The following is a 21,246-nucleotide window of genomic DNA, read 5'->3' as shown; positions in this document are numbered from 1 at the left end:
AAACACAAGTTTTCGCCCACGTTTTAAGGTGGGGGTAGGTTTTAGAATCATAGGGTACATATGTTGTTTCTTAGGGGTTTAAGTTAAGTTTAAATTTCATAAGATCGGTACTTTTTTTAACAGTAAAAGTATATCAGACAAACGTACTAATTACTTTTACATTCATAAGATTAATTATTTATTTGATATCGACTTTCCTTTATTTTTAAATTAAGCCATTATACCTATAAAAAGATTTGTTGTCAAATATCTGGTGTGTATGAAAGTCAATCAATAAAACAAGTCCATCAGTCTGTAAATTTTATTTAAAAGACCCGCTATTTTTACACTGCATACAATTTACAATAGAATTATTGCTAATTTGAACATCGTTCGTCCGGCTCAGCGCCGTTAAACCAAAATGAGACAACACCTAGAACTATGGACGTCTGTATATAATATTATAACATAACCTCGTGTTGTGATAACAAATGTTAAAGCTATTGTCAATATGGAGGATACGGCAGTGAACTTACCTTACACATATTTTATAAGTCCAACACCCAACTTTTCAAGGAACCAAGAAGAAAGAGACCCGCTGAGTGACTTTTGCTGGTTCTTCTCAGGTCAGGGTATTTTCTTTTCCGAACCGGTGGTAGTGTTTAATTTGATATACAATTTGTAAGTTAAATGCTTCTATGTTGAATAAAGGAAATTGAGTTTTTTTTTATGTATTTTACATTGTGTTCGATTAATGAAACATGTAACGTTTATGAAAATAATAATCTTAATTCGAAATTTAAACTTATCGCTCCATAAAAATTAACCAAATCATATCACCTATATTCGTACCCCTAATTGTGTATACGTTCCTCTAACAAACAAATAAATTTATACTCGCTACTATTTTACTTCTCAATCTACGGACCTAAGCAACAACCTCAACTAGATGGCGCTGTAAAATAATATTACTCACACCATCTATCAAAAACACCCTACACTTACAAGTGATACAGCCCCTGACAACGGAAAATATCTCCAATACATCTTGAGTCGCCCACGATTTACATTTCGATATAATCTAGTATCTACCCGAGAAGAAAACTGACATAATACAACCAAAATTTCTGAACCCTTTTACTTTTTAATAATTTTAGCATTAATACAGTGAAAATACTGCTAAAATATACCGATAACTCTTATAAACTAGCTTTATATTCTATCACATTATTCATTACGTATATAGTTCATGGACAGATGTGTATATCAAGATTATTGCTAACTTTACGTCGTTACTTACCGATATATTAAAGATTTTACTTAATAATTTTACATTATTATTATAAATACAAAGGTACTCGTTACATATTAAAATTGTTTGAAACCTCAATAAGTACATCGAAAACGTACTTGGTATCTCTATCTTCCAATTTTAAATTCAACAATTATGTTTATGACAGTTTTCAAGATACAGATAATAAAAACTAGAACATTTTCGTTAGATTACAAATCATGGCAGTATAGTTTTTTCTAGCAGTCTACGTTAAAACTACTTTACAAGCTATATGGAAATATTTAAAACAATATAAAAATCACTAACCCTGATAACAACATATCACATTATAACGGTAATTCTCTACAAAGTAGGTATTAATGTAAAATGTTATGTACGAGTTATTAATTTTAAAATTATGTCATAAATATGATGATACCAAAGTTCATATAAAGAAACAAAAGTTTAATTTTGAACTTTTTTAAATAAACCTCAAGATAAGCCATGGACATTATTTTTACCTTATTAATCCGTTCGAATAATTTTATAGTTTTGACAAGTTTTAAACAAAAACTGTCAAGCTGACAAAGCTACTCCTAAATACCTAACAGGTTACTAATAAATCGGTCCAAAACGTTTTTATCTCACAACATAGTTAATCCACTTACAAATAACTCTTACAGTTAAATGACATTTTAGAATAAAAATAAATATTTAATTTCTAATTTAGAATAGCATTTAATAGGGTATATGATGCTATTGTTGGCACGGCTGTATACCGATTATTATAATATGTAGATACTGATTATAATGAATACCGAAAAATATTACTTATTCATACAAATAGTTTAATATATTTACTAAACTTTGTTTGTTTTTTTGTATAAAGTACCTTTACAAAAAAACTACCAACAAAATAGATGGTATTTTGGCCTTAAACAATTTCTTAAAATGATTTATTATTGAATGTCAATAGTCTCATGATATCATTTGTCATTGTCCCTCTTCAGAGGGATTGTACTCTCAGCTGGTGACGTGACACGGCGAATAGTACATCTGCCCATAGTGTAAGGGCTGAAGGCTATGGGATTCGATATCGTTCATGTAAGGATTCTGCGCTTCGGGTTCCGTATGTGTGTGTGTTAGTTGTTGGTAGTACATATCCTGTGGTTGGCTCTCGGATTCAGGGGGTTTTGGAAGCTCCTGTTGAGGTGGTTGACCCTGGAATGATCAAATTATGATTTTTTCTTTACTTACATTACGTAGTTGTACATTTGAATATCAAATCGCTACATTAAATATTAATACAATTTATTTTTAAATAAACTACAGTTTCCACTATTAATTGAAATAGATAATTATGTATAGAACAAAATCTACTTTTAAGAGATAATTAAACACAAAAATGTCTCATGTGTGTTGAATGTGCCTAAGTATGCGCCTAAGAAGCAAAAAAATACTTAATTAATCATAAGAGAAATAAGTAACTTCATAACTAACCTGTACTGGTTGATATTTGCACCTCTTGAAACGACCGTACAGTGAAGAATATGGGAGATTGAAATGGATTGCGGCTTGATTAATGGACATCTGACCCACTCTGAAAGTGTTACTATAAAATATTACAAGTCCTCTGCTGTATAACGGATCCCCCAGGATACGAACAATCCGCTGAATCAGTAACACTTTCACCCAACCAGACATTTGGTACGAGTTAATAAACATTACAAAATTTTGTCATATTTGTTAAGATACTCCTATTAAATTCTAGGTTTTGCCTAGACAGCGACTGTGGTAGAGCGAATGTATCAATTGAATATATGATTTAGACAAAGTCGGGACATTAAGTATCTTGATCATTTATCTCTCGATATCCAGAGTCCAGACAACATTGGCCTTGGCGGTAGAAGTACAATCGTCTATGTCTAAGGTTAGCACGCCACGAGGCTATACATGAGTGGGGTCTATGCCTGAGGACTCTGTAATTATAATTAGTATATACTGTAATTAGTAGTTAAACAAGAATATAATGATGATAAAATAATATAAGGTGAAGAACCAAGAGGTACCAAAAGACAAATTTGATTTACACTAGCATTAGTGCTGCGTCACGACCGAATTATGCGAAGGCGTAGCGGCCGGAATGTTACTTTTTTAGCTTTTGGCAACTATTATATATTAGAGAAATTTAATGAAACAGCTCAGTAACTTGTTGATACATTACATACATTCAACAAGTATAAGATTTTGCTCTTTAAATAGAAGAAGGTATGATGTGCGGAACTTATACCGCATGTTCGCAAAGTACACAGATATCTCAATATCAAACGTAAAACTAATAATCCCCGTTATTCTCAGCACAAACTGTTATTTTCTTCAATGTTCAAGAAGATAACAATTTCACAGCATAACTTCCTTTTTGGAAACGTTTGAAAAAATACACCCGACTTTTGCCTCGTCAAGCGCCAAGAATAGTTGTTTCTACCGAGAGGAACGGTCAGGAAATGCAATAGTAAATATTTTCTTGTGAAAATATAAATTTTTAGTGTGAATACTATAAAAGTACACAAGGTATATTAACGTGTCATACCTGACCGCTTCTAAAGCCTCTTCCATGGCGTCTTCGGACCATGGCGTAGGATTCGAGCGAGACAATTCAATCCCCTCTCTTTTACATCGGCCGTATAACGTTCCTGAAAACGAAATTTTAGTCAAATAAGCTCTTTCGAATGCATTTAAATCACCATTTTAAAGTATTTATCAAATAAGGTCGTGTAAATATATACTGTTTATCAATTATTTGTAAGTAGTTTTCGCCCATGGATTCGCCTGCATGTGTGGAAATGGGGGCAGGTGTTGGGTACCTATACCCTTTTGTATAACTCTGAAACGTTTATTTAAAATTCCTTGTCTTTTTTTCCTTCACAAACAAACTCACCTTTTCATTTATAACATTAGCTATCCTAATTATATAAATCTAAAACTAGTTATTTGCTTAATCAAGCGACACAGATCTTTCTCCAAATAAGGGCAAGAATAAAATACGCACACGTTTCATTGCTTTATGTTTGGAGAGTGCGATGTTTTCATTTTGATGTAAAACGAGAAAGTACATAATGTGGCCATTACATTATATATCTAAATATATTTGTGTATGCCGAGTATCCGTATGCATTGCATTTGGAATAAGTTTGTCGACGTATCGTCGATTTGGCTTTCTTTAATTGATAGATAACATTTTGAAATATCCAGGAAATCGCTATCACGTCGGACGGTAATCGGTCGGAAGTGGGTCTCCCGTCACACTCAGAGACGTTCGACGGTTACCCGGGGCGACCCGATCGACACACTTGACACGCGAACACGTCGAATACCGGCGCACGTCTCTGAGCGCGGCGGCGCCCGGCGCGCACCGGTGGGGATGCCGAACTGCGCGGCGGCGCGCTGCACGGACGCGGCGCCGCAGCGGATGGCGGCCAGCGCGCGCGACAGGTCGGCGCGCCGCCACGCCGTCGGCGCCGCGTTGAACGGCGCCGCCAGCCGGATGCCCTCGCGCCGCGCGATCTTGTACAGCGTGCTGCTCGGGATGCCTGCCGACACACCACGCGCTCGCTCACTCACCTCGCTCGCTCACCGGCCCGATACATGCATATACAAAGATATTCTCATTGTAAAATAAAGGAGGGAGGGTAGACCGCTTCGTTACGTGACGCGTTACGGCGCCAGTCCGTCTGGCTCCCGTTTCTCTTGGGCATACGTGCCGGGCGGGCCGAGAGGCACGCGGATGTTACTCACGTAGCAGTATATTACGTGTGCTTCGAAGCGCTCACCGTAGGCCTTGCTGGCCTTGTTGGCGGAGAGCGCGCCGGCGCGCAGCGCGGCCAGCGCGCGCGCCAGGTCGGCGGCGCCCCACGACTTGGCGGCGCCGTCCTTCTTGGGCGTGTCGATGCCGAGGCGGTGCGCGCGCTGCCACAGCGTCGTCGACGGGATGCCGAACCGCGACGACGCCTGGATTGGCGGGCATTCGGTGACGGCTGAGTTCGTTTAGCGAGACCGCGGGTCCCGAGGTTGTGATAAAAGAATACATTTTCTGTCGCAAATTTGGAAAGTCCAAAGTCTGGAAGATGGACGTGTGTACACCTCGACTCTGGTTCACCTGTGTTGGCGTGCTTGTTTACGCTTCACACAATTACATTATTTATATTCTTTAAAGTTGAACGATTTGAGAGCATACACTGAGAGCTGTATCTAATTATTATTAATCGTACAAATTAAGAGAAAAATATTCTTCTAAACCTTAATGTAATATGTATCTATGTTTACTTTTTTTTTTAAATTGCACATTGTTGGCGGTCTGGCAAATTGATCATCTGCAATACCCAACCAACTTTGGAAACGTAGAAAGATGTTATATTCTCAATTTGCAAAACTGAGATTTGTAAAACATGATACAACTATCCAGAACATATTCTAGAAATTTCAAGGGAAAGCATACTTCAACTTGGATATACCTTAGTAAGACTCATATGATGCTTCCGAAGCGCTTCCAAAGCCTGGTCCATGTCCCGCTGAGTCCAGCTCTTCGGGCTCCCGCGACTGCCCGTCTCCTGTGGGGGGCCGTTGGAATCGCTCGTGTCGTCGCTGCTTAACTGATGCTGCTCTGGAATTTTGATAAGAATTTTTTATTTATATGATTTATTAACATAAATAAAAAATCCTTTGAGTTAAAGAGGTGAATGAGAAACCTACGGAACTTAAACTTTAATTTATCTAGTAGATTTAAAATTAAAAAACGCGATTTTCTGGACAAAATAGTAGAAGAATTAAGAGACGGCAAGTTGAAATAAGACAAACATCTGTACCGATGTAACCGGAATATGTATCCGGAGGCGAGACTATTTCAAATGTGTCCCTGTTTCTGTACTTGACATGAAGATCAAAAGAGTTGTGACTTAACCGAGTACGTATTAGTAAAAGGTTATAAATAAAAACATGCCACTATGTGACCGTCTGAAAACTACTCCGAAATCTTGTCTGAATAAATTAACTATCGCACGAAACAGGCACAAATTCAGACCATTCTAAAGATGAATTTAACAAAGAAAACTTTATTATATGAAGACGCTGGAACTTTTTCCTTAGCCTCCATATTAATAAATAATATTGCGTACAGGCAGATGATCTAGTACAATTAATTTAGAATGTTGACGGAAGATGTAGTTTCAGTAATGCTTCTATATTAAAAGTTCACGTCATACCTCCTTCAGACGTGGGCTCGTCTTTGATGGACATGAGCGGAACGAACTCGGCCGAATCAGCCACTTCCGTCGTGTTCATCATTTCCATGTGGCGACTTATGAGCGAGGATCCCTGGTAATAATATTTTTACATAAAAAAACTTACTTCAATGTAGCGTATTTTAAACAAATAAAAAAGATCTTTCTCGAATAAGATTTGATACCTCGTTTGAGTATATCTTTATATTTTTACTTTTTTGTTTTATACTATATTTCTAGGTTCCAAATAAACCTAGCCAGTTTTGTTAGAAATAACATTACATATTGATATTTCGTGTTTAACAAAACTCTTCTAGAATCTACTGCTAGGACTATAGCTGATGGTACATCTTAATATTTCGTATGTAGTTACACTCACCACGTCGTGTGCGTGCGCGGGCTCAAGCGTAGCGAGCGAGGCGTCGCGCGGCGCCGGCACGTGCTCGCAAACGGGCGTCGCGGCGGGGCCCGCGGGGGCGGGGGCCAGCTCCTCCAGCGAGCCTTGCACGCACTGCTGGAGACAGTTATTAACATGAAAGTCTTCCTGAACGAAGGTCTGCCAAGGTGTCCTTTTTCAACGCAGGCAACTTTCCAGGATATTATATTGTAGAGGGCTAATAAGCGTGTGGGCGAACACGGTCTCTCTCTCTCTATTTGCGTATGAATGAATAGGACAGAAATCCGATACGATAGAGAGTATAAATAGTTTTATTAATACGAAAATGGGAATATATAATAAATACGGAAGTATATAGGACGAAAAATAAGAGCGACTATCTCGAAGCCAACGAAACAGTTGCAATTTTTTACTCAGTTACTAATAAACTGCGATTCCCGTGATTTTAATGAAATAGAATATTACCTACGAAGCATTCAAAAATAGCAGGCCATGCTCTCCGAGATCGATAATATGAGGAAATGGATGATAGAGATACGAACTCCATTTTACATATAATTCAATGTAATTGTAAGACCATTCTTTAAAAGTTCCTGACTGAAGAGAGCTCTAGCTGAACAACTTTGTTTAAGTACTGAATATTCGGTTATTGAAATATGTTATAATTTTCATTGAATAATTATTTAACAAATTCATAAATTCAGCAAACAAAGTAATTATAATTTAAGGTAATAAACCAAGTTATGGGTTTGGCACAGGAAGCTCCTATTTGGTAACATGTTTAGTATCTTTTTCTCAATTGGTTTAATTATCCCAGGATGGTACAATCAGCAAATGCGTTGGAGAATTCCTTTCTGAGCATCCATGCTCAGGACCACCTGAACAAGAATGCTTAGGCTGTTCTCCGAATCCTCGGAGGGGGGGCTAATTTTGCCCTCGTCACTGTTCAGGACAAGCGGAACAGTTATCATAAGGTAACCTTTTCAACCTTCGCTATGGACTTTTGCAACATAACTCCTGATTGAACGCTGTTCACTTCTACATTGAGACGGCGAAGTCGGAATCTTTCATACCGAGACCCAGATATCAGGCAGGCACAGCACATTGGCAGAATTCGCGAGAGACTGGTGCGAATCCCTTCAGGAACACGTGCTTTCTGGTCTCTCGCTAAGGTTGTCTTAGGGAATTTTTGTCAGCCTGCTTTTCCAAATCTGCACAGGGACGGCGATTCATTGGCCCACACTACGAAGGAGAAATCTGATCTTCATGATGAATGAGAAATCTCAACTCTGAGAGATCGAAGAAAGTCACCATCAACAACCTCGCGGTGTAATACCTCGATGCCAGAGGTTAAATTCCAGTTGGCACCGGTTTGAAAGCGTCTTTTCCGGCAATCATACGCATTAGGGGTCTTCCTAATGTGTATGATTGCCGGAATTATTATTATTAATTCGCCAAATCACCCACTCAGATTTTTCTGCATATCAATGACTTGTTGCAAATAGTAACACCTTATACACCGGCAATGCTAAAACTTCTCGGGGAAACGTTCACGAAAACCTGAATAAACTTGTGACGGAAATTGAGTCATTGTAAAATCAAAGTCTCGGACTAGGGGCGGCTAAACTAAGTCCAATTCCACCTCAAGAAGAAAAGTTTGCGCGTTAACGGCTAAAAGTCACACTTTATCATACTTCACGATTTAAGAATATTCCCATAGCTGCCATGGCATCTAAAAAGCTCGGTGTGCTCAGCGGGTCAATACGATACTTCACGTCGGCCCATAAAACATTGCATTACATATGTAAATAAGTAATTAATATAAGCATAACTGTTTGTCATATTCAGATACAATTCACAAAACCAGGGCCGGATCTACCGTATGGCTTTTTGGGCTTCAGCCCAGGGCCCCGTGGATTCAAGGGGCCCAGCTGAGTCTAGTCAAGTCAAAGTCAAAAATAGACGATTATGCGAAAGAATCCATCATTTTATTAAATTTGCAGGTTTGCAGCCCTGCGAATCCTGCAATTAATCAAACCCATTCAATTAATTTAATTCAAGTCTACGTTCAGGTGTGTCTAAAGTAGTATTAGCCCAGGGCCCCCTAAATTCACGGTCCGGCCCTGCACAAAACCGTTTCATATAAGAACACAAAAGTGATTTGACAAAAATAATGTCATATGAATATTAGAACAACAAACACTAAGGACTTAGCGATAAACAAACAATCTACATAAACGTAGCGTTTATATAAAGGCATATTATCAACATTTTATTTACATAAGAAATATTTACATTAAGTCGTTAAATATATACAAATATTAATTTAAAAAAGTTACTTTATAAATCTTGACCGCGTGGAATGATGGCAAGAACGCTATCAGCATTTCCCCGTTGAATCTATTCATTAAAGATATTGGTGTATTCGGTTCTGAGCATGAATCCCACCCAACAGGACTAACTTATAAGCATCTTGACATATTGACGATTAACCCACTCAATAGATATTTCAAAAAAAATATATATATTATATTAAAAAAAAAAAACAATACATTATTCAAATGAACACTTATACGAGGTGTGTTTCACTGACTCACCTGTAAATGATGTAGCAGATTGGACGAGGCATTTTCATCAACTCTCGGGTTTGTTTCTAACTTTATTGGAACGTAGTCCAGCGTCGACCGCTTTGTAAATTTGAAATGCAATAGTTTATAATATTAATATTTTAGTGATTTTAGACAAAAATATATATATATATAAAATTTTGCTTATTTAAATTTTTCATCTAAACTTAAATGTCGTTAGATGTTTGTTATGATGGACATTAAAAAATAAGATATTATATAATGTTAACTCTCTTAAGTATAAAATACTTAGTACTTACGGTGAGTATTAACTTACCTAGGTAAACAAACATACGGATATATACAAACTTCGATCGGAAGATTACATCCCGTTAGGGTGGACCAGTCTCATTATTATATACATATATTATAATTATTTATTGATGTATCAGTATTTTTCGATTATAAATTTAAGGCAGAGGCTACACTATTATTACATTATTTTTAGACAGTCAAATACTCACGTGGTCGTTAAAATAAGTTTTAGTGAACAGTGCGGTGCTTTCTTCCTCATCCGATAGAGGCTCGCATTTCACTTGAAATGTATTCGTTCCAGGCATTTCCTAAAAATATTATCAATAATTTTATTTAAATAGTATCAAGAGTTGGTAAATGAAGTGGTGTAAATTATCATTAAAAGCAGAAACATACAACTAAAGTTTGTGAACCGATGAGAAAGCTTTCAACTTCCTCAAAATATCGCAAGAATTGGACAATCGGCATATTATACTTTTACGTAGGTTTACATAAGCAATTAGACAAAAGGAAGCGAGCCTTATTGAATTTTTTCTCGATTGGTGCACAAATGAGGAGTGCAAACTCAATTCCCTCTCTTTCCCTCATCCGCAAGCGAACCGTCTCGTATAAGGTTTTTTATTTTTGATTATTCACAGTCGCTTACTATAGCAAGCATAACCATACAGTTGACGTTATTTTTAGTCGTTTCAAAACTTTTCGTTAACACTGATTTCCCGCCAAATGAAATTCAAAACTTTATCGTCATTCGAGATCGTCGCGACCAATGCGATAATCAGTCTAGAGGAGACGCGCTAACGTAGAAATTCGCATGCCATCACCTGTCGGAGGTGGAGACGAGTAGTGAATATAAAGTTGCGCGGTTAACCCTCTCGCGTTGCTCATATCGCTCTATTCGCCACGGCACTCGAGGACACGACGGACATAAGCCACGGCTGCGCGTCACCGACACCGCGAGATACGAAAACGTTCACTTTTAACGTCTTCTCGCACGAAGGACGGTGTAAAACGGAGACGATAAACGTGAGAGAAACGAATCGAGGAAGACGAGGGCGCGAAACCGTTCAACTCACCTAGTCGGTCAGCGGAGGCCGCCGCAAGCACCCGCTCGCGTCTCACATGCACCTAAGATCACACGAAACAATGCCCGCTGCACCGTGACCTTCGGGAGACGATGAGATGTCGCAAATGAAAGTGAATTCGGCACACACCCGGCCGAGTCTGCGTCGCTGCGTGGCGCATGTTTAGGAGGTGCAGGGCGGGCGCGTGCTGATTTTTTTCCGCGCCAAAGAAATAAAAACAAACGCCTTTTTGCCGGGAACCGGCTGAGCGGCGCGCTTTACTCGGCCCCTTTGGTCGGTGAATCTGACTTATATACATATATATGGATATGAAACTAGCAAACCTAAGCCTCTATTAACAATAAAATAACAATTCAGACATTATATGATTGTGCAGGAAGTAAACGTTTGTATTGAAATTAGGTTTATTTTAATGAGGGTAGATGCACTATAGATGGTGTAGGTATGCAAAGAGGGGAGGCAGGGGGTGGCCTCTCGGCGCCCGACCAGTCGGCGCCCCGCGCGGCGCCTTCTCTCCGCTCCGATTGATTTTTATTACAAGAATTTCACTTGTATTTTTTTGTTTCTCGCTCACTAGAAGCCGAGAGACGCACACAAATGGGAATCGTATAATTCATTTGTACGGACTCACTAATGCTATCGATTTTTATAACTAAGCGGCTGTCTTCTTGCTGCTTTAGCCAGTGTTTTGATTTATCCGGAAACACAATTGAACGATGCATATTCAACTTTAAAACTTTGAAAAACTTACGTATTATCCTTTGCCTAACTTTTATAAATAAATTTAAATTCTTGTTTTAAGTAAAGGTCTACGTAAAAAATTTACAAAATGCGTTTCAAAATTACGACATACGCATGAACTATACGTTATGTTTTGATTTGTAAAATAATGTTGATTTGTAAAATGAAACCCCTCTATAATTAAGACACTTACCTGCAGTTTACAGATTTTTTGAAGCAAATATGCAAAGCGACAAGCAGCAATATTCAGCATCCACCCATACTAACTCAAGCATCCACCAGTACCACAAAAACCAGTACTTTTCAAATGTATATTATATCGTTTAAGTTACCACTCCATATCATATTAGCGAGATTATAAAGCATATTAGCACACGTTTTATCTTCGTAAGTAAAGTAGTTTTTTGTTAAATCGACTCGCACTATGTATTTCATTAAGCAGCTACTTCTATAATGCTATGGAGCGAGCGTTCCATAAAAATCACAAAAAAATGCCTATGTATTTATATAAGTGACAAGTAACATCTTCAAAATGCTACTTGATTTAAAAGAAAATTTGTCATTAAAGTATTTATTAAATATTCAAAGTACAATAATTAAAAAGAAGAGGAAAGAATTCAAATTATGCTCCATGTATAGATATAGAATAAACATGAAGTATGCGGGTAACCTATAGATTTCTTAAATATTTTTTCTCTTTGATATCAAACCAAGCCTCTGAAATGCAAATAATACATTTAAAATGTTCTCTTCTAAAGAAAGCAATTATAAAATAACAGAAAAATATAAGTATGTATTTTAAAACCGAGATACAGAGAAACTTGTAACGTAATATGTAACATGAAACTATAATGGTCCTACATTTTATATATTTAAAATTTTAAATAACACTAAGAATTAATAAACAATGCCCGACAAAAAGTAGTTAGTAAAGTACAATCTCAACAAAATTGTAAACTCGCAACAATTCGAATATCTATTCATTCATACTTTATACTATGTTTACTTTTAACTGATACTACTTGATTGAGTTCAAATATTATGTTGTAGATGGCGTTGTATGCAAAAACGTCCGAATTAAAGTTATGAAAGCAGTTTAACTTAATCATTTTTTTAATTAAGATATTAAAATTAAAGCAACAATAAAATCTTTAGCAAAAATTAAAACATTTCTACACTTTTGGTAACAATTTAAACATGACATAAATCACGAGACAATTTCATACATAAGTAGGTCAAGGCCTAACAAATTGAATAGTGCTAGAGAATAGATAACGTTGTTTACATTACGCTGAATAAAATTAAAGTAGAAAATGTACAAATTCATAAAAAAAATATAAAGCCACGCTATTTTTAAATGAGATTAATTCTAAATTCATGGTATACTTTAAAATAAACAACGTTCAAGCTTTCCATAATATTTGGAATGGCAACATTATTAGAGCTTATTTTGGGTCATTCGTTGCTCGCTTCCAACTTGTACTTCGTTTGGATTTTAGTAGGTAGAGGTGCCTTTCGCTTCGCTAAACTTGCAACATAGCATAGTTTAGTATTTTCATTCAAAGAAAGCTGGCGGGTGTGCAAAGCAAATGTGTTATATTTAAAACAACTGTGTCAAAGTAACTTTTAAAAGAAGCGTTAGTTTTTAACAATACTATTGTGAATGAAATAGTTGAGGTGAGTTCATATAAAGTTCTGTTAAAACATAATGAATCCTACAAGTGCTTACTGTTACGACTTTTCATCTTGAAAATTTCCACTAGTGAACTTTCGAAGTAAAGTTTATAAAAGTTTTAACGACTTTACAAACTTTTTTGAAGTTCTTGAACTCCTTTGCTCAAATTCAACTTGAATTCGTTTATGTGTCAAGAAAACTTTGTTCAGAAAATAGTAAAACTTAGAATTTTCGTCGCCATTTTATTTTTTGTCGCGCTGGAAAAGCGGCCATTTTCTTTGTGCCGCGTCGCTTACGACGACTCGTATGTGGTCCATAAAGTTAATTTAGTTAAGTTGAGGCGTGATCTCATCATATGAAGTAAATCGGTTAGATAATTTGCGTTGTATTGTGATAAATGCCCTGAATGGAATATATAAGTAGCTGACTAAAGTTTTCATGATGGCCTAATTACTGCGTGGTGTTTAGACGTAGATACATACATAGTGTCAATTAAGTGTTCGCTATCGTAGGACGAAGGGCGCGGCGCGTGGCAAGAAGGAACCATGGATGATGACCAGCAGTTCTGCCTGCGGTGGAACAACCACCAATCGACGCTGGTGTCAGTGTTTGATACATTATTAGAGAAAGGAATTCACGTGGATTGCACCTTGGCTGCCGAAGGACAAACACTCAGAGCACATAAAGTAGTTTTGTCTGCGTGCAGTCCTTATTTCGAGGTTGGTATAATGTTAACTCGTTATCTAGGTCAATTGGTATCGTGTTTAACTTACTTGCAAGGCAGCACAGTTTTGCTCTAATAAACATTCCAGTTGTTTCGTTCTAGCTTTCATATGTTAGCAATTAGTTTAGATTAATGTATAGATGAGTTGGCAATTGAAAGTTGTTACAACTACTTTTCTAAATACAAGTTTCGTGTTATTAAGTACTAATGTGTTATAAATGACAATTTAAATCATAATGTCAATAATGAACTAATAGCATGTCATATATTGCATAATAGTTTTCTTCTTTTTAATAAAAAAAACCAAATGAGCTTGTAAACAAAACATACCCACACCATAACCCAAATGACTAAACAGAATGTTATTTACAAACACAAATAAAACCATCTTTGTGTTTTTGTTTCAGAGCGTATTATCTCAACAGTATGACAAACATCCCATAATAATTCTAAAAGATGTAAAATATGCTGAGTTAAGAGCCATGATGGATTACATGTACCGTGGTGAAGTAAACATATCACAAGACCAACTGGCGGCTCTGTTGAAAGCAGCAGAGTCTCTGCAAATCAAGGGTCTTTCAGATAACAAGCCATCAAGACCACCGTCGCGCCCCCCACAGGCAACTGCACACCCGCCCCGTGTGCCGTCTCCACCACCACAAGTAAGTGACACAATACTGCAATCTGAATCGATTGATCATTATCATCTATGATAGCAATTTAAGTTGTTTCTTTTTTTATCCCTCTTTCTGAGTGTTGACTTATAAATGCTTACTTCAAATTACTAAAACAACGATTTAATTGACAATATTGGGGCATTACTTCCATTATCCATATATTTTATCTACTGACCATTTACAAATTTACAATATTTAAAACTAAACCAGTTTAGAAATCTCAATTTCAAACCTTCAATTACATACATAATTATTTAAAGTAGACAAAATTACATATATCGATGAAACCTGATGGAAGTATGTGTCGATGATAAAATATATATTTAAGTAAAAAAATCATACAATCTCATTATATGCTTACATATGGAATTCCAAGACCGTCATAATAGGATTTCTGCAACGAAGTTCATTCTATTTGCAACAATTTTGTATGAGCTGTTTTTTATTTTATTCTTTACATGCATAACTATTGACAGACATTTGTCATGTGATTTTTACAAAATCTCCTAAATGTTTCAATTAGAGAATACATGTATACATAATGTTTCCTTATTGCATAATAAAGATTTAAAAATTGGTAGACCATTGGCATACTACCCGATTGTAAGCAGTCATCACTGGCTATAGACATTGGCATTGTGTATTTTTTTTTCATTTGTCTTTGTGGTCATGGTGGGCTTTGTGCAAACCTGTCTGGGAAGATATCACTCACTCGTCAGATATTCTACTGCCAAACAGAGACACTCAGCACTGTTGTGTTCCGGCTTGAAGGGTGAGTGAGCCATCGTAACCACGGGCCCAAGGGACAGAACATCTTAGCTCCCATAGCGCATCGGTCTGTTGCGCGGAATGGTTTTTACTACTTCTTACGGCGTCAATGCGGGCGGTGATGACCACCACCTACCATAATTTGTGGCACATTTGCCCGGCCGCGTAAAATAAAAATATTAGAGAAGTAGGACATCCCGTAGCGTCCCGTACACTACGTGTCACTGTCCGAGAAGGGTAGCGTGTAAGAGGGTCCGTGCACTCCGCAGACGCGAGACGGCAGCGTGGACAGCCGCGAGGGCTCGCTCAGCCCGAGCCGGCGCCGGAAGAAAGCGCGCCGCGCGTCCGCGTCGCCCGCGCCCGCGCCCGCGCCCGCCGCGCCGCCCGCGCCCGCCGACGAGCCCGCGCCGCTCAAGGAGGAGCTCTCGCGCGACGGCGTGGAGGACCTCACGCTGGACGAGGAGGCGGACGACCAGCCCGCCGTGGCGCACAACGACGTCGTACGCAGTGAGTTACACAGACACGCCCCCCCCCACCGCTCTCGTGCGACCGAGTTACATTTTATTCATTCGTTTTCCTTTTTTCCAGATTTTCAATGGCATATGGAAAGATCTCAAGACGAAATTATGAATTCGAATGACAGTGTTCGAGAGAGTCAAGGTAAGCCCCAGAACGTTGTAGAGATGCTGTTACAGGCGACGTCCGTTCGTACGCTGTGCCTGTGAGAGCTATCTGTGCTCGAACATCTTGTATTGCTATTAAATGTTATTTTAAGTGTACTCGTAGACGATATAAATATATGTACCTACGATACAAGATGTTATGTGGGATTCGAGATGGATATTTCTGGAACGATGAACTTTTATTGTACATTATATAATTAAGTATTTATTTTATATATTTCCTACAAAAAAATAACAAAAGTTGATTGCTCCAGACGTACAAGGAACGGATGAAATGCGCAATGTCTTCCCATAATTTGAAAACAGACGAACAGTCATTGCTTAAAATAATCTATCTTGTTATATATAAATCTTATATACCACAACAGCGGATACGAGAGTGCTAGTGTTTTCACATGTGAAATTTCAACCTTTAATAATTACTATCTAATATTAATATTATTAAATACTAATCTTATTGCAATTTATATTTCCTATATATAAAATTTTAGGATATTTCAGATCGACCGGTTAAGGTAACGGTAGAAAGGTATTGTTTTATTTTTATGTAGCCTTTTTAAAAGGCGAGGTAATTAAATACAAGGTAAGTATGTATTTCACTTTTATTTTGTGTTAGAAACCACTTGATTTACTGTGTATTTGCTTTGTTTGTGACTTGGGATTCGAAACGTAGATCACTGCATGCTTCATTAGTGTTATTGTATTTTAGTATATTTTAGAAACATGGTAATTTACGGTTCTAATGAGTGCTAACTTTATTAACATTGAGGAGCAGACCGTTTACTTCGGTGAGTATTTTAAATCAATTATGCCTTAGTTAGTAATTCGTAGAAAGTTTTATAACATTGTTACGCACCACACGCAATCTAATCCAAAGCAACTAAAGCCAGAAAACATAACATTATTTATGATATTATTAAAAGTATTTCGTTATCGTTGCTACCGGGAGAAACGTGTTTTATGCCAGTTGTGTGACTTCACCAAACCGTTTGTTTATAGAAGACTCGTGGATTAACCGTGATGACCCAGAATGATTTAAGGTAAATCCAAATTTATTATTTTCATTGTCGTCGTAGTTTGATTGGTTATGTGGCTTATTTATTTATTATTTATTTTTCTTTATTTGCATTCACATGTGATTTCACTGCAGATGTCTTCTTAGCAATTCATGTTTGAAATAAATAAGTTTTTTTTTATTTATTTTTTTGCCAACGTGCATGTTCACTAGGTAAAAGATAATTTATTTTTAAATAATTAAATGAAGGCATGATAAGTTTCCTAGTGGATGCGCATTTCATTTCATCACTTACATTTATTGAAAATGATTTATGATATTAGTTAGTCAGTTTACTGAAAGTTTGTAGGGACAAAACAGGACCAAACCATTTAACACCTTTCATTTCATCCTTTTCCGCCATTCCTTTGCTAAAGATTGTCAGCAGCATGACCATAATACTTTTTCATACAAGTCTTTTAATTCTTCCGTTAAATTATTTGAATCATGCTTTGAAAAAAAAAACTCTCGTTACATAATACTTGCGCAATAACGTTCACGCATTACTATTTACCTGTGCTACTAATTTCTAATGCTTATTTACCTCATTCTCGCTTTTCATTCTGTTCGCCTTCCAGACAAACCCACAGATCTAACAAGTCTCCTGAATTACACCAAAACCCCTTTTCCACTAACTCGAGGGTATCTTAAAACGAGCGATGTGAAGAGAGAAGTCACCCAGGGTGAAAATGTATCCGAAAGAGGAAAGATAAGAGGCAGAAAGCCTTATAGGAAGAAAGGTCATTTAAAAGCGCAGAGGAAATTTAAAAGAAATCATGATGTAACTGTGACCAAAGACAATCAAAGTAACGAACGAAGATATCTTTGCTCAATATGTAAGGAAAAGCAATATAAATATAGGAGAAATAAATTGAGACACGAAAAGTACGAATGTATCACTGGTCCTCAATTTACTTGTGAAAAATGTGGAAAAAGATATTCCCAGAAAAAGACTCTGACTATGCACATCGCCCAAAAACATCAGAAGCCGAAGGACGAAAAAGATAATTCGAAACCGATTTAAATTTTTTTGTTTTTTATTTGTATTGTTTGTTGATTTCGTTTTATAGTATTTTTTATTTTGTTATAAAAGAAACATGAATTGTTAAGAATGTGACATTTCTGACAACAAAAATCATGTCAATCTCTTATATTACCATCGTTAATTAGTTTTAAAATTTAATCATAGCTAAGTCATAGCTAGTCCGTCGATCGTGACGAAGTTTTGTTTTTACTTTTTATGTTTACTCGTCGAGGAGCGTCATTTTTGTTTACCAATTTTTGTAGCTAGGCAGTTTTGTTTGAATATACTTTATTTTCATTCGCTACCTTTAGTTTTTTTATCCAGCCGAACGGTCATCGAACGAACACGGCCCGACCGACGACTCGCAATCCGGACTGTACGGAATTTTTCATTTCAGGTAAGAGAACGACACCGAGACACAGTATCATGACGCGTAGTAAAAAAGTGAGCGAGGAGACGTTCACGACCACGCTGGCCATCCTCAAGAACGTGGCGGCGCCCGCCGACGACGCCAACGACGCCAAGGAGAACGCGCGAGCGCCCAGCCCGCCGCCCTCGCCCCGCTCGCCCCCCGCGCGCTTCCACATGCTGCCGCGCGCCGAGGCCTCGCTGCCCTGCGCGCAGTACAAGACCGACAAGGGCTACCGCTGCCCCAACTGCCAGCGCTGCTACAACGCGCGCAAGAACCTCGTGCGCCACGTCACGCTCGAGTGCGGCCGCGAGCCGCAGTACAAGTGCCCGCACTGCTCCTACAGCAAGCACCGCCGCAACGAGCTCAAGAAGCACATGGAGAAGAAGCACCCCGAGCTGGCGCAGCCCGCGCCCGCGCCCGCGCTGGGCGTCAAGTGAGCGCCGCCCCCCGCCGCCCCGCCGCCCCGCCGCCGACAGTGCCTTGACCGGAGACGAATGCTAAGCTTTATATGAGCCTCGTATACTTATTGTATCGACCGGGATCGACATTCGATATATTTTTTTAATATTAAACGATGTAACTTCGTCCCCGGCCTTTCATTTGACCCGCACCGCCACCCGGCCCGTTTTCCGCTCTTATGGGAAGATAAGTCGACCTCGCCCGACGTTCGGTCCGTGCATGTCTGCATGTATTAGAAGCTTCGCCTCCTATGATTTCTAACAGAGATTATTTTTTATATTTTATAATCATAACGCATTTCTTTGGTTCCTTAATTTTATTTTAGCCTCCGGTAGTATTAACAAAGAGTCCGTCCGTAGAATCGCTTGACTTATTATTTGCAATACCGTCGATGTGTTGTATTTCAGAGTTACACAAGGATAGCCACCTCCCGTCCGCTCTGTTGTCGCTGCTGTCGGCGCGTGCGCAGTCGCAGTCGCTGGCGGCGCTCGTGCCGTCCTGCATCCAGGTCACCAACGTCATGAAATCCAACCTCGCCAAAGACATCGCGCCCTTTCCGCCCCTGCACCTCCCCAAAGTGCCCCTCGACACCCTCAGCGCCATCCCCGACGACCTGAAGACGCACCTGCTGCAGCAGGCTTTCATGCAGAACAACAACACCGTCGGCCAGGGTGTCGATTTCAAATCGATCGGCAAGCAAGACGAGCCGGACTCGGACGGCGATTACGACGACACGGACGATATCGTGCTACCGGAGGAGACGGACGCCTTCTACGACAACGCCTACTCGAGTAACTCGGGGAGCCTCAACTCCGTCGGCGACCTGTTCGAGTCCAAACACGACGCCAAAGGGCACATGAAGCGAGACGGCAACAGCTCCGACGACGCCAGCAGGCAGTTCGAGTGCAGGCACTGCGGGAAGAGATATCGGTGGAAGTCCACTCTGAGGCGCCACGAGAACGTGGAGTGCGGGGGCAAAGCGCCCTCCCACCAGTGCCCCTACTGCTCGTACAAAGCCAAGCAGAGGGGAAATCTAGGAGTTCACATTCGAAAGCACCATAATACCGAGTGGTACATATATGCTAGCAACAAAGTGAGGCGAAATAAAAAAACCTCGATATAGAGTTATTTAGAGAAAAACACATTAGACCAAAGTAGATACCTAACCAAATCGGTACTGCAATAATATTATTTATATTTACCTTTTATTTTGTTAAAGACATATTAATTAATATACACTAAAGATAATAGTTGTAATGTGCACATTCCCTAACGGCATTAGCGTTAATTTGTTGTTTTTTGTTTTAGAGTTTATTATCGTAGTTAAGACTGACCTTAAGTATTTTGTTCTGGAGAACATTTTTTATTATATTTAATTTGACGACCATTAAGTCCCCTTCCAAATGAAAAGTTCAACCTAAAAGGTTAGCATTTCGTACGAAAATGCTTTTTGTTAAATTCAAGTATAATGTATTAACTCGAATTTGTTTAGTTTTAGTACCTCTAACATTCCTGTTACGGAATAATTCCAAAAATAGTAAAACTAGTGCAATTGATATTATATAAAATGTTGATCTTCAGTCAATTTTAAAATAAATCGAAAGCGAAAAGGTTACTTTCGTCACGGGTAAATTTTTTTTAAATATTCTCCACCTTAAAGTTTGACTTGTTTTTATTTTCTTGTTATATTTTTTAAATTATTTAACAACTTGTCAGGGACCATTAACTTGTCTTCCCATTAGTAGACGATCCAAAGTTTTTATTTAATAGTTTTAATAATTATTGTTTATTAGGTTATTGATTTAGGACTATAAAGTCCACTTTTAGATGCCTCCGGTTCGGGGATAGCTATAAGATCCCCGACGATTTTGAGGTCATTTAATATTAGGTAAGCAAAAGCTCATCGATTATGTGCCTACAATGTTACCTGTAGATAATATAAAAAAATATTTATTATATTACGTGGTTTTATATTTCGGTTTACTGGGATAAAAATGTGTTCAAAATTTATAAAAAAATATATTTGATATTATCTGATATTTTTATTCGCAATAAATATTCAAGTTTCTTTTAGCATATTGACTGTTGATATTTTTTGTTGTTAACTTAGGATAACAAAGCTATTTGACCAAAGTCAGTA

General features: G+C 38.1%; 3 protein-coding genes across 8 annotated transcripts; 2 read left to right on the top strand and 1 right to left on the bottom strand.

The window, feature by feature from the left end:
- Positions 1 to 1,551: 1,551 nt before the first annotated feature.
- On the bottom strand, positions 1,552 to 12,031 carry LOC125069256. 5 transcript variants are annotated; one of them, XM_047678684.1, is made up of 11 exons: positions 11,824 to 12,031; positions 10,017 to 10,115; positions 9,523 to 9,612; positions 6,908 to 7,042; positions 6,511 to 6,622; positions 5,764 to 5,912; positions 5,083 to 5,260; positions 4,627 to 4,842; positions 3,843 to 3,945; positions 2,753 to 2,852; positions 1,552 to 2,473 (listed from the first exon to the last, which is right to left on the bottom strand). In XM_047678684.1, exons 1-11 carry the CDS (start codon positions 11,881 to 11,883, stop codon positions 2,276 to 2,278), a joined length of 1,440 nt encoding a protein of 479 aa, XP_047534640.1. In that variant the 5' UTR covers positions 11,884 to 12,031; the 3' UTR covers positions 1,552 to 2,275. The 5 variants fall into 5 exon arrangements, with proteins under 5 accessions (XP_047534640.1, XP_047534642.1, XP_047534637.1 ...); XM_047678686.1 differs by lacking the exon at positions 11,824 to 12,031 and adding an exon at positions 10,881 to 11,301; XM_047678681.1 differs by lacking the exon at positions 11,824 to 12,031 and adding an exon at positions 10,204 to 10,304.
- Positions 6,521 to 20,758, top strand: LOC125069258 (longitudinals lacking protein-like). Its single transcript, XM_047678689.1, has 2 exons — positions 6,521 to 6,529; positions 19,516 to 20,758. The coding sequence occupies exon 2, from the start codon at positions 19,627 to 19,629 to the stop codon at positions 20,227 to 20,229; it is 603 nt and encodes a 200-aa protein (XP_047534645.1). The 5' UTR covers positions 6,521 to 6,529; positions 19,516 to 19,626; the 3' UTR covers positions 20,230 to 20,758.
- On the top strand, positions 13,094 to 19,232 carry LOC125069257 (longitudinals lacking protein, isoforms F/I/K/T). Of its 2 annotated transcripts, none has more exons than XM_047678688.1 (6): positions 13,094 to 13,307; positions 13,818 to 14,024; positions 14,437 to 14,691; positions 15,744 to 15,981; positions 16,063 to 16,134; positions 17,790 to 18,539. In XM_047678688.1, exons 2-6 carry the CDS (start codon positions 13,851 to 13,853, stop codon positions 18,233 to 18,235), a joined length of 1,185 nt encoding a protein of 394 aa, XP_047534644.1. In that variant the 5' UTR covers positions 13,094 to 13,307; positions 13,818 to 13,850; the 3' UTR covers positions 18,236 to 18,539. The 2 variants fall into 2 exon arrangements, with proteins under 2 accessions (XP_047534644.1, XP_047534643.1); XM_047678687.1 differs by lacking the exon at positions 17,790 to 18,539 and adding an exon at positions 18,633 to 19,232 and having other exon boundaries at positions 13,104 to 13,307.
- Positions 20,759 to 21,246: the final 488 nt, after the last annotated feature.

This window comes from Vanessa atalanta, chromosome 15 (assembly GCF_905147765.1).
Source record: "Vanessa atalanta chromosome 15, ilVanAtal1.2, whole genome shotgun sequence".
Lineage (NCBI taxonomy): Eukaryota > Metazoa > Arthropoda > Insecta > Lepidoptera > Nymphalidae > Vanessa > Vanessa atalanta.
This window is presented reverse-complemented; position numbering and strand designations above follow the sequence as displayed.